Source organism: Cetorhinus maximus, chromosome 18 (assembly GCF_964194155.1).
Source record: "Cetorhinus maximus chromosome 18, sCetMax3.hap1.1, whole genome shotgun sequence".
NCBI classification, from domain to species: Eukaryota; Metazoa; Chordata; class Chondrichthyes; order Lamniformes; family Cetorhinidae; genus Cetorhinus; species Cetorhinus maximus.
In genome coordinates, this window is record NC_135896.1 from 98,161,160 (window position 1) to 98,174,744 (window position 13,585).

The 13,585-nt window shown below is 41.6% G+C and overlaps 1 protein-coding gene across 9 annotated transcripts in view; it reads left to right on the forward strand.

Annotated features, from left to right (window-relative positions):
• meis2a (Meis homeobox 2a) overlaps window positions 1-13,585 on the forward strand; it is a 117,304-nt gene that overhangs the window by 75,413 nt on the left and 28,306 nt on the right. For all 9 annotated transcript variants that reach the window (XM_078563261.1, XM_078563257.1, XM_078563256.1 and 6 more), the window contains one exon: window positions 1,999-2,075. In XM_078563261.1, coding sequence (XP_078419387.1) covers window positions 1,999-2,075 — 77 coding nt within the window. The remainder of the gene's footprint in view (window positions 1-1,998; window positions 2,076-13,585) is intronic.

The window sequence follows — 13,585 nt, forward strand, 5'->3', positions numbered from 1 at the left end:
GTGCACTATGCAATTTCTACAAATTTATGACAGGGTAGTACAAGTAATTTAGAGAATGTTACCTAGATTCAGTGAAAATTTCACTTGCGTTAAAGCTATATATTAGGACGATAATCGGACACTTGAACCTCCCCATATTATACATGCATGAACACACTAGGAAATGACAAAACTTCACCTCAACCTCACACATCAGTATTGATAGATTTCGGTATGAGGCCTCAGACATATCATCTCAAAATATGGCAGGCTACAGGCTCCACTTGGAAGGCAGCTTGATGATAACGTTGCTCTAGAACCTTGCACCAATTCAGTGAACATAAATTAATGGTGTAGCAAACAGGCGTCTGGCTGGGAGCCAGGCAAGAACAGGAGAGATGCCAACTATTGTTGAGGGGGCAGCACTGTATTCTATGGGGGAGCCCTGTTCACAATAGCACTACATAGCTACTGGGTTTTGAGCATGGCCTTTGAAGTGCATGAAATGATAACTGTTTTATTTCTCTAGACACAATCATGAAGGCCTTTCACTGGAGTTTCCATAATTGTTATTCTGTAGCCTGTAAGCACTGTTGAGGCGGCAAGCAAGTGAAGCCATTTGCTGCAATTTGAATGCCTGTACTCACTGTCCATGTTTAGTAGTACAAGCCTGTGAGGCCAAGTGAGTCATGCAGCATTCCTGCCTGTTTTGGCTGTTGTCAGGAAGTGGTAACACTTAGATCTACATACAGTGCAGCATAAATTGACTATGCCAGTTGAGAGTTAAAATAATTAAGCCTGTACTGTGAAATGTATTGGGTGTTAGATCACTGGCAGTTATTATTGGCCACGATGCTAAGGCAGAGTATTAAGTTTGTAACAGAGGAGATCAAAATTAATATCCAGTTAAAATGTACATATTGTGTAGCTACCATTTCACACCTCTGAGAGCTTCATCAGTGCAGAGTGGTTTCAGGACAGCCAAACCTATGACCTGTGTCCTTAATTCACCACAGTCTGGTTCCACAGTGATGAAGTGATCCATCATCATTGTTACTATATTCTAGCGTGTATTCCACTGGGGAACCTCAATTGCTACAGGATGGCTGTACCAGAAAATGAATGAGTTAGAGATTTCAAATGGCCATACGCATAGCCTAACTTCATCACCTGAAGGTGTGTTGCTTCTTTTCCTACAATAGTTAGTCTTGGTTTTATATGGACATCTTATTGTCATCTGTACTGGAATACTGGCTTCAATGCAGATGGAGCTAATATTGACAGACAATGTAGAAAAAAGTAAATACATATCTTGGTGATGTATGGCAAATAATATGTTTGGGGCTCCAGTGCTGAGCCACTTGAGATGTATTGAGAAATTATTCTACAACATATATTTCAGCCATTTAAAATGATCATTTAAGCATTTTGATTTCACCCACTGCTCTTCCTGATGAAACATCCTTTTTGTTTGTCTAAACCATTAATTATCTTCATTACTGAGTAGAAAATAAAGGACAATTACATTGTTTGGATGAGTTCTGGTGTTAGGAAGCGTATTTATCACAGTGGTATAGTGCAGCACCTGACAGCGGACGATTGATGACCAAGGGTAGTCCAACTGGATAAGGCAGCCTTATACAATGTAAATTACCAACTGTGAATTTAGATTCATCCTATTCATTTCTTTCGCCTCTGCTGAAAACTATTAGCGGTTTAGTAGTAGCAAGGGGTCATTACTAAAATGGACAGGATAAGATGAGGAAAGCCTTCTGCAATTACATGGCTTTCAAAGGGCTAGAGGCCATTCCAAAAAAGTGTCAAAACCCAGCAATCAAAATAACTTATTTTGTTTTTCAAAAAAAAATCCATATTAGGTGTGCGTTACTTCTTTTCCATGCACTGGATATTTTTAAAATGAAGCCAGCAGTCTTCTATAGTTAGACTGAATTTAATCACTGTCAACCCTTGTTTCATGGCTCTCAACATCTCTTGACTGATATTTATGTTTTCGTGCAGCATCCGTACCCATCAGAGGAGCAGAAGAAACAGTTAGCTCAAGACACGGGGCTCACAATCCTACAAGTGAACAACTGGTGAGTGAATTATCTCTGCCTTTTATTACTCTAGTGGCACTCTTTGATTTGTAACTAACCCCGTCTTTTTTGAGATGAAAAACTACTCCGCGCACACACGCGCAACTTCAGCTCTGTGCTGGGCACGAGTCCATTGTCTCAGTTCAAAACGCAGTGGTATTTAGAATAGGATATTGATATTCTATTTTTTGATTTTTTTTTTAATATTTTTTTTTTCCATTTTACACGTGTAGTATGATGGATTACTGCCACCACAGTCATACTAGTTGTCCCTTTGTAGATGGCTTAGCACATAACTTTGAATGACGGAGGGGCTGGGGTGGGTGTGGGGGGAGGGCTGGTAGCAAGGGGAATGTGGAGGTTGGATTAAATAAAATGATCACAGTACCAAAGAAATGATACAGGAATTACTTATCAAAATACTGGCCCGAGCTTTATCTGCAGCTTAATTTTGTTCAGTACATTCTCGGGTGATGTTCAGATTAATTGAACTGACAGTTTTCTTTCAAAATTCAGGGAAGGTATTTGCACGGATTTCAGGTCTTATACAAACTTAATTACATGGAACCCCATTTTATCATTATAATTCCATGTAGCAGAGGTTGTATTTACAAATGAGAAGACTTTCCTTTTATTCGCAGCTTTCCTTAATATATTTATCAAAGCAGGTTCATTTACAAAGTGCTCTATCTGTGGGACACAGGCAGGCAGACATTAACGAAGCTTTTAGGTTTATCGGACTCCGTGCCTGATGAGCAACCTGAGGGTCAATTGATTTTGTGGTTCTGTGATTCATTTTTTTCTCATTTTTCTAGGATCACAATGAGAGACATGCCTGGAGAATTAGCCAGTTTGTCTGCCTTATCTGTCAGGCAATTTTTTTTTTTCCTAGGGAAGTCAAGCTACTTAAATTGGCCACAGGAACTGCTGTTATCTGACTTTAATGCACCCTATAGTGTGGATAGCATTTCAATTACACTAGTAACCAAAGCTTAGCTACGGCCTTTTCATGCTAGTGCTATGTAGAAGGCAATGTGCCTAGCTACAGAGCAGAAAATTGAGTTGCTTAGCTTCTGTCAGGGTGACTTATGCAGAAATAAACTGCTGTACTGAAGATCAAAAAAAAATTACTGAATTGTTTTACATTTAAAAAAAAAAATCACCTTTCGTAAAACCCAATCATTATGTTTGTGTTTGAAATGGTTTTGTGAATGCACTGAGTTCAAGGGCTGTTAAAGCTGTTGGCTCCATTTAGAATTTTAATTTTTTGCCAGTTTACATTATGTTAGATATGATGCATTTTGTATCAAATTAATAATTTATTATATCCTAAAGAACTGACAATGTTCAGAGCTCAGCTGCTCAAACATTAAAGGTTCCCTGTTTATCAGCTGACATTGTCATTTCTGCACAAAAAACTTGGACATACAGCAGTTTGTATGTGTTGGCAAGCTGAAGGTCAAAGGTGATGCAAGGTCTGCACTGTAGACATTGGGCAAGTTATTTCATGTACTTGACCATATTCCGAATAGACACCCCAGAAGTATAGGGATCACACAGTACCTTTCAAAAATGAGAAAGGCTATTAAATAACTAGAAAAATACATGTGAATTAAATTCATGTTTACCAAGCTGAAGGGTGTTTTGCAAAGTGCTGTAATCAAGTTGAACAGCTTCCTTATTTGATATCAGCAAATTAATGGCCAGTGACAGTGGACTGAAGCAGTCATTTCTAGTTTCCAGCAGCCACATGAAAGGAGGTGCTGAATCATTCCTTTGTTTCCACAGCACAATCAAGGCTTGGAGGAGCCACAAGGATGCTCTGTTTTGATATTAGCAAGTGGCGCATCATTCTCATACAGCTGAAACACTGGGTTCAGGATCCCTCGGAGTTTACCTAATGTTCAGTTGTTAGAGGCAAAAAAAGATAGCAAGCAATGTTTAGACTGTGCTGCATAAAATGAAGTTAACAATGTTGTGAAGGCTTCTGTGCAAAAATAAAGAGAGAGGTAAAAGATTGCATTTTATGTATAACGAGATGCAGTTTTGCCTTATTTATCTTCTGTTTCAGTTCTCAACTTAGAAAGAAAGATTTACTTAATTCTGTGGGGTGCGCTCACTTCAGGGAATTTTAGTGCTATACGGGATCTTAAATCACATGATACCTGAAAACTGAGGTTTTGCTCTATAGTGTCAAATTACTGTTTCATTTTGAGTTTATCTGATTGTTGTGAAAACATCTTTAGATTCAATTGTGACTCATGGGAAAATACTGCAGTGGCTACAGTCAGGCTTTTGGCAAGAATCAGTGTATAATGGTACATGGTGTGAAATTTATCTTATCCTAATTTATGATGAATGATGACAGATACCAAATTTTGCATGCCTGTACAGATTCAGTTTATCTTTCTGGGTTAGGCAGTAGTTAGTATATAGTCTAAACTGCAAGCCGTGCAATTGAATAAGAAAAGCTGGTAATTTAATTCGCCTTTGTTAATGTTAACAGAACTGCTAATGCTCTAAATTGGGCTGTGCAGCATTGCTCCATGTGGTACAAAGAGATTGGTCGTTCTTGCTTATGCGCATTATGATAGTTTATCTGACGAGTTTACCTGCCAGCAGTATATGCCTTTTAATTATCTAATATTCGATCTTTTTCAAACTCTACACAAGATGACAGTGAAGGAGCTTAGATGTCTGTAATAAACCTCCACTTTAAGATTTAATATGGTAATTAATCAACAGTTTTCTTTTGAGATTTAATATATTAAAGGCCTGTTATCACACTGGTTATTAGAAAGCACTTAATATCATCATAAATGTAAAAAGTCCCATTTTATCCCACAACATATTACAATAGGGGGTAAAAATTAATAACCATTTTTTGCTAGATTTTTTTATTCTTTCCCGAAAACAGAATCTTCCCATTTTTTTCACTGGAATTACATTATCAATTATATAAAAATGAACAATGATTGTTATTACCCAATCATTATTAAAATATGGCTCCCACTTCAATATTAATAGATTGTTACCAAAAGGATATATCAAATAATTAGCATTGAAAGACGGTAATAAGTAGCTTATTAAAATCCATGGAAAGAATTTCTGACCTTATCACTCTGAAGAATACATATCACATGACAGAGAAGTCATCTTGCAATATAAGCACCCTCCTTGTGCTCCCTGTTGGATCACCTGCCTATGACATTTAATAAGCTATATGTATGATTTATTGTGTGCCCTTTTGACAAGATCTGAAAACTGAAATGTTATAGTCCTTGCTGGCATCTAGTACTGCTTTCATTATACACTCATCTAATGGAAGTGTTACATTTAGTCAAATGGATTATATGTAGAGCTGTGCAGATCTTGCACATTCCCTGTAGTCATTGTTCAGAGCATAATAAAATTATTCTATCAATTTGCCATAAGGGGAACACTAGAGTTCAGTGACTTATACCCCAGTGTGTTTATACTGCAATCTGCTACATCTCCAACTTGCGAAGGTGCAAACAGCACATGGATTCCATTTACTGACTTCTTAACAGTAACTAAAGAATTATCCAAGTTGGAAGCCTATATATATAAATAGAGAGAGAGAGAGAGAGAGAGAGACACGCTAGAAAAGGTTATAATAACTGTCTTAACTCTACACTAGTGACTTAGTGACCCAAAGGCACTCAGTGAAATTGAAACATTGTGCAGATGAAATGATCGGCCTCATTTTAATAATGCTAATTGACAGCTAATTAGGGGATTGCGTTGTTGTTAGGTCATTGTGCTGAGTCCTCGGGTTAACCCAATCCTTTTGCTACAAAACTGTAGCACAGTTACAAACACCGCTTCCAGTATTGCAGTAGTCATTACTTTGAAAAATGGAATCTTAACAGTAAATTACAAAAAAAAGTCCAAAAATAGCCGCCAATTACTCTTATAATTTCCACCTGAATTGATGTAATTAAAGTGCCATTATTCAGAACCTGACACGCCTCATCTTAGCCAGGCCAGGTGATTAGTAACTTAGCACGTTCCTCTGCACCCCTTGTCCACAATTGTTGGTTCCAAAATCTTTGCTGTATCCTGACAACTGACAGCCCAAGCTCCATCACCTACTCTGTAATTTGATCCACTTGCCATCCATGTTAAAGCTTCCTCACCAAGACTTTAGCTTTCCATCCATAAAACTCACATCTTTCACGCACTCTCACACACACTCTCTCACTCTCACACACACACACGCACACGCGTGTAAATACATCAGCACAAGAATCAGAAGTTAAGTACCACCTTATGCCATATACAAAGTTATTTTTGAACAGGTCAGTCTGAACTGAATGTTGAATCATCCACATCGCTACCATTTTGTCCTGGCATTCACACAATACTTGCACCCAGCTTCCCTCGCTTCCTAGTCCACACAAAGGGCTCACTCAAATTGGGGAAACGGACGGTGTTGACATTGGATTTCTCCATGGGCTGGGTTTCATGGCTGCAAATCGGGTGGTCCAGCCCCCGCCACCCCCTTCCCCGGCCCTGGCCCGTCCATAAAATATGATGCGATGATGTCGGGTCAGCAATCCGAAATTACAGAAGGCAAGCGGGTGCGAAAATCAAAAGCCTGTCCGCCATTTTGAAATAACCGATTCACAAGCTATTGAGCTCGTTAAAGAGCTAATTGGACGCAATTTTTCGCTGCCCACTGCGCTTTCTGGGCGTTGGACGGGGAAAAAATGTTTGGAGTGTTTTACGGCAAATTTGAGGAGGTGGCACCAGGGTGGGAGAAAAGGCCTTCTAACTGGAGCACAGCTGCAGAGAATTGGGGGTGAAGGTAGCAGCATTTGGATGTTTTTTGACTTCATTTATCTTTGAGTTCATGTTTTGTGCCTGCCACACGGAATAAGGAGCGATTGAGAGGGCAAGGGGTCTTTAAATTGGCGGCTGCGACCCACGTTCGGTTCACGGCTTAACCCCTCTTCCGCAAGACATCCGCCCTTGATGCGCGATCGGGGACAAAGCCCCCCCCTTGGCACCGCTGATTGGCCACCTTCCCACTAAGCAGCCGCTAATTGGCCACCTTCCCACTAGGCACCGCTAATTGGCCACCTTCCCACTAGGCAGCTGCTGATTGGCCACCTTCCCACTAGGCAGCAGCTGATTGGTCACCTTTCCACTAGGCAACTGCTAATTGGCCACCTTCCCACTAGGCAGCAGCTGATTGGCCACCTTCCCACTAGGCAGCCGCTAATTGGCCACCTTCCCACTAGGCAGCCTCTAATTGGCCACCTTCCCACTAGGCAACCGCTGATTGGCCACCTTCCCACTAGGCAGCCGCTGATTGGCCACCTTCCCACTAGGCAACTGCTAATTGGCCACCTTCCCACTAGGCAGCAGCTGATTGACCACCTTCCCACTAGGCAGCCGCTGATTGGCCACCTTCCCACTAGGCAGCAGCTGATTGGTCACCTTTCCACTAGGCAACTGCTAATTGGCCACCTTCCCACTAGGCAGCAGCTGATTGGCCACCTTCCCACTAGGCAGCCGCTAATTGGCCACCTTCCCACTAGGCAGCCGCTAATTGGCCACCTTCCCACTAGGCAACCGCTGATTGGCCACCTTCCCACTAGGCAGCCGCTGATTGGCCACCTTCCCACTAGGCAACCGCTAATTGGCCACCTTCCCACTAGGCAGCAGTTGATTGGCCACCTTCCCACTAGGCAGCCGCTAATTGGCCATCCCATACTCGATTCGCCAAGCTGAGATGGTGGGGGTGAGCGGGCCACTCACTTTCTGTTCTGCTTTCTTCACCCTGCTGGAAACCGTAAACTCCAGCCCTGTGCCTTTTCTGATGATAAATCAGGGTGAACAAGCGAGAGGCATCATTCAAGTGGGAAAAGACAGAAATTCTCAATATCCTTTGCCCTCTAGAGATGCTGGAAGTGTCCATTGTGCCTCCAATCCAGAAGCAGCAAAACGCACTGAAAAAAAAAGCAAGAGAGTTCCGCTAAACCTAATACATTTCTGGGTCGCAGCAGCTTGCATTTATTTAGCATCTTTAACGTGGAAAAATGTTTCAGGGTGCTTCAGTGGTATAAGCAATAAAGAGCTTGCATTTCACTTCCTCAAGACACCCTATAGATTTTTCAGTCAATTAATTACTTCTGACGCTTTATGATGGCAGGAAATTGTGGAAGTCAATTTGGGCAAAGTGGCAATGAGATAAATGGCCGGATAATCTATTCGACTGACATTGATTGAGGGATAAACCTTGGCCAGTTTTAACGGAAGAACTCCCCTTGTCATCTCTGAATGGCCATGGGATCTTTTAAAGCCTAACTGAGTGGATTGTGTGCTCAAATTGCTGGAATGGGGCATGAACCCACAGTCTTCTGGCCTGACAACCAATAAGGAATTGGTTAATCTTTTGCCTTTCTTATGGTTTATTTCTGCATTTGCTAATGTATTATAACCCCCAGTGCCATCACCCAGAAACATAGGGTCAGGCACATGAAGAGCACTCAAACCTGTAGCTGTTGCTTCAACTACCCGCCTGACATTAGGACTTAGGTGAGACAAACTTTTTTTCCGGTTTAGCGTGGTATCAGAAAAACCGAATTCATAGGGCAGAATTTTTCACTGGGCCGCGGGTGCACGCCCAGCGCGCTCGAGTGTAAAATAGCACCTGATGATGTCAGACGAGCGTGCCGACATCATCGCGCACTCGCACAATATTTTGGTCGGCGGGCACGCACTAAACCCGGACACGCGCCCGCCAACAATTAAGAGGGCTGATTGAGCCCATTAGTGGCGCATTTAAATGAGATTTTTCACTGCCCGTCCGACCTTACGGTTGGCAGGCCGGGTGAATCGGCCAGCCGGCCTTTGCGTTTTTCAGGAAACCTCATCTGAGGACGGGATGCGGTTTCTGTCATTAAATAAAAATAAATAAAAAACGTTTGGACAGAACTTTTATGCTGTGTAAGTCGAGGTGACTGCTTCTGATGTGTGGCCATATTTTCCTGGTTTTTAACATCTCCATTTTTTTTGTACTTCAATTCTTCAGCTCCCTGAGGCAGCTCTCTGCCTTCGGGGGCTTTCATTCCGCGCTCCCCCCCTTCCCCCCACCCCACCCCAGACCCGGGGGATGTGGGCATCGCTAACTCGGCTAACATTTATTGCCCATCCCTAATTGCCCTTGAGAAGGTGGTGGTGAGCTGTGGAACTTGGGTCACTGTTCAAATCGTAACTGAGCTCCCTTAACCACAAATATCCCTCGTTCCACCTCCATGGAGCTCTGCTGTTGTAAAAACCCTATCTAATTCACACCTTTAATCACAATTTCTTTAACGCTCCCCCCCCCCACCCCCCGACCCCCTCATCTAGATGCCCAATAAAGACTTGCATTTATTTAGCATCTTTCACAACCTCGGGATGTCCCAAAGCAATTTACAGCCAATGAAGTATTTTTTGGCACTATTGCAACATAGGAAACATGGCAGACAATCTGCGCACAGCAAGCTCCCACATACAGCAACTTGACAATGACCAGCTAATCAATTTATTTAGTGGAGTCAGTTGAGTGATGAATATTGGCCAGGACACCAGAGAGAATTCCATGTTATAATGCCTTTGGATCTTTTATATTCACCTGAAAGGGCAGGAAGGGGCCTTTGATTTAACATCCCATTGAAATGATGGCACCTCTGACAGTGCAGCACTCCCTCAGAACTGGATATGGGCGCAAATCTCTGGAGTGGGGATTGAACCTGCAATCTATTGACTCAGAGGTGAGGGTGGCAACAAATCCCCTTCCCCAAAAATGACTACTCTTTCAGAATGGCTCAACTCCTGCCTTTAACCTGCATAAAATTCCACATTCCCATTGCTCATCTGTACCAAACTCCATTGGTTGGCTCCGCCCAAGAGAATTGAAAGCAAAATCCTGATCCTTTCTGGCAAACAACATGAAATGATCCCGCCAGTCTCAGCTACCCCCTCCAGCCATGTGTTCTGCAACTCCATTCTCTCATCCCAATTATTAGTAGCCACTTTTTCAATGCCCATATCCATGCTGTTTGGAACCCCCTCCCCATGTCACTCCACTTTGCCGTCTCCAGTTTTGCTTTTAAAAAGGCTGCTAAAAGACTCTTCAGCCATGTGGCTAGTCCCAGCCCGCTCCGCCAACTCCACTTCCCCCACCCGCCCAGACCAGTCCCCCTCTTGCTCAGTGCCTGTCGTGTCCCACTCTGCTGTAAGGCACTTGGACAACATTCTCCCTGTCCATGGTGAACGCTGTTACAAGTGCACGGTACTGCTATAAGAAAGGCAAAAAAAAAATCTTGCTCTGTGGAACAAAAAAAGGACCCAAAGTACTCACAGTGATCTTTACATCACACAGCAATAAAAATGTTGACTGCTTATAATTAGCAGGAATTACCCACCTGTTACATTGCTGTTTTGTTATTTCACTGGTGTCCAACAACAGTAAATCAGGGGGGAGCTGTGGCCTCCAGAAATGGTTACCAAGTACTTTTAGACATGGGCACTCATTATGAAAAACAGGTGGCAGCAAAGCAGCTTTGTAGGTATGTGTGCATCTTGTATTAATAAAATGTTCAAATAGCCCAAGCGAAAAAGGCAAACTGATATTTAAAGGGGCAGTATTGCCTTGTGGAAAGAGGTGCATACGATGCCAGGGGCAGCTTATATCAGGTTCTCCCGTCTCCCCCCAACCATAAGGATTGTGCGACACTATCGTTGGGGCAACAGTCTTACTGCTTTGGTCTGAAGTCACTCTTCAAAAGAAAATTGCCAGAATTTCCTTACTGGAAGCCACACGGCTTCTAGTTATTGTAGATTTATTCGATGTAACCACGCTATTTCCCGTAGAACAGTAGAAGCATTGTCGATGTGACAATATCAGTGTTCTGTACACAAAAACTGATGCCTTGCAAACCTAGGATATCTCAGTACATGGGCCCTTTAATACTTGTGAGCAAGATATCATGATATTAAAAAATTAGTGAACCTAGAAAAATTATTCAGTTGCTTAGAGGCAGGTCAAAATTATGGGCTAATGTTGCAATATTATTATATCTGAACAGGGAATTGTATATTAAAGCTAGAATTTTTTCCCTTGTTTGAGGTACCAAGTTTTTTTCTTATTAATATCTAGTAGCAGCAGTTGTGTGATATAGCACACTGAGTCAATATGGAACAGGTTGTATGCATAAATCAACTTTAATTTTAAGGTGGGTGGCAGCAAGGAAACAGTATTGAATATAGACAGAGAAAAATAGACTAAAACAGAGTGAAGGATGCAGTGTACACAAATAAGCCGCTTAATGCATCTTGGCACACAGTGTAAGCCTTGTAGGAGCTCAAAGAGCCTCAGGCAATCTGTGAGTTGAATAGCAATTTTATTACTTTGTCATTAAACCAATTTCACAGCAGTATTGTTTGTTAATGAGCAGCAGCAAACGAGTGAAGATGTCACATAGTGGAATAGCAGTGAGATTTGTGACCAAGGACTGCATCACTCAGATGAAAAGGCCATCGAAGGCTATAAAAAGGAACAATTTAGGGGGGGGGGAAAGGCAGTCAGTCTGATATTTTTGAGCTAACAGCTGTAGGAATAATGTCAAAATAAAACTTGCTAAAGCAGATACAGAGAACAGCAGAGCAAGTTGTGCTTTTACACTGCTGTTAAGTGAGGGGAAAGAGCATCTGTTCAACTTGCCTATGTTATCTGTTACATTTTGTAAACTAACATATTGTTTTGCTTAATGACACTTGCATTACCAGAAGTCTTTGTGGAATATAGCACATGAGTTTGGAAAATGCCTTACTGAATAAACAAATAGCCTTACTCTCACTAGCTGCTATCTTTTCTTTGTAGGATATAGAGTATAGATGTCTCTACTGCAACACTTTCCCATCCTCTGAGATTTGTGGTTCAAACTATGAAGTTTGCTTCAGCACAAAGAGGCAGATTTGCATCAACATAAATTGCAACTGGTGTGTCACCAAAATACACCTACTCAGTAACGTGCACTGACCTCTAGAGGGCAAGCTCACATTGCTTAGGCAGTATAACTGCAGTCTAAGATGGTACTTTCTGCAGAGTATGCTAAGTGAAATATTGTACTGAATATATTCAACTCTGATCCTCAGACTTGTGTAAAGAAGGACTTTAACTTTAAAAGTCAAATTTATATTGAATGGTTGTGAATTATCTTCAGGGAAACTCTTATTTTTAAAATATGCTTAGACATCCTCAAAATGGGGATAGGTTACATATGCTTGGCTTGTATTTCCTTGAATATAGAAGATTGAGGGCTGATCTGATTGAAATGTTAAAAGGATTTGGGCGACTAGATGTGGAGAAACTATTCGCTCTGTGGGTATCAAGAACACAAGGATATAAAATTAGAATAAGGACATTTAGCAGTGATGAAGTGATTGATTACATAAAGAGTAATAGAAATCTGGAATTCTTCCCCTCCACCCCCGCAACTCACCCAACCCTCCAAAGACTGTGGATTCTAGCTCAGTTGGTGCTTTGAAAGTAGAGATTGAAGTTAAGGTATCAAAGGATATGGAACTGCACTGGGTAAAGAGAATTGAGGGACAGGTCGGCCGTGATCTAATTGAATAGTGGAGCAGGCTGGAGGCAGTAAATAGTCCTACTCCTGTTCTTAATGCTCCTATTCCGAATCACACCAGAATTGAGATAAAACCTTATTGCTGGTATCATGAGTGTAGGGCGTTGAAAGAATATGATTTTCTGGGTTAATGTGCCCATGTGATTAAAATCTCTCGTGAGCCAGTGCTCATTTTCAGGATCCTGGGAGTTCAGCGAGACTTTTTTATGCCTGGCAGGCCAGAAACAACTGGCTGACCTGTTCTAGTTGGCAACTTTTCAAGCATATCTTCCTGCCGGGGTACAATTGGATAGAATTGCCAGACAGATCAATTCACTTTTAGATTCCTGCCATTATATATTTTCACTACTCTTAAGATAATACTGTATAGCAATTGCATAAAATGGTGTATTTTAGAAGGAAAATAATCCACCCTGTTGGTGTTAGAAAGGAAAGGGAGTACAGAGTCTTTAAGGAATTTGCTTGCATTTGTTTACCAGAGTACCTGCCGTTTCACAAGTGAGAGCATATTTCAAAGTAATTGGTAAAGCTAATGATAGTCAGCTTGTAGCATACAGGCATTTAAGCTGGAACACCGTGTTTGGTAAAAGGTGAAGATAAATTGAATTAAAGAGGATTCCACAAAAGGTCTGATGTTATCAAACCTGATCAGACACTCTGATAGAGGCTGTGGTTTGTAAATGTGTTAATTAAACTCTTCCAGAGGTTGAGTGCTGCCTATAGGTTTCTATCAGTCAGGTAAGAAAAATGTGTCCATTGACAAGATCAGCTCAGTTTTGGTTAAGGGGGCTTTTATTTATTTTTTTTTTGCTTACGGTTACAAAGTTACTGCATTAAGGTTTTTGT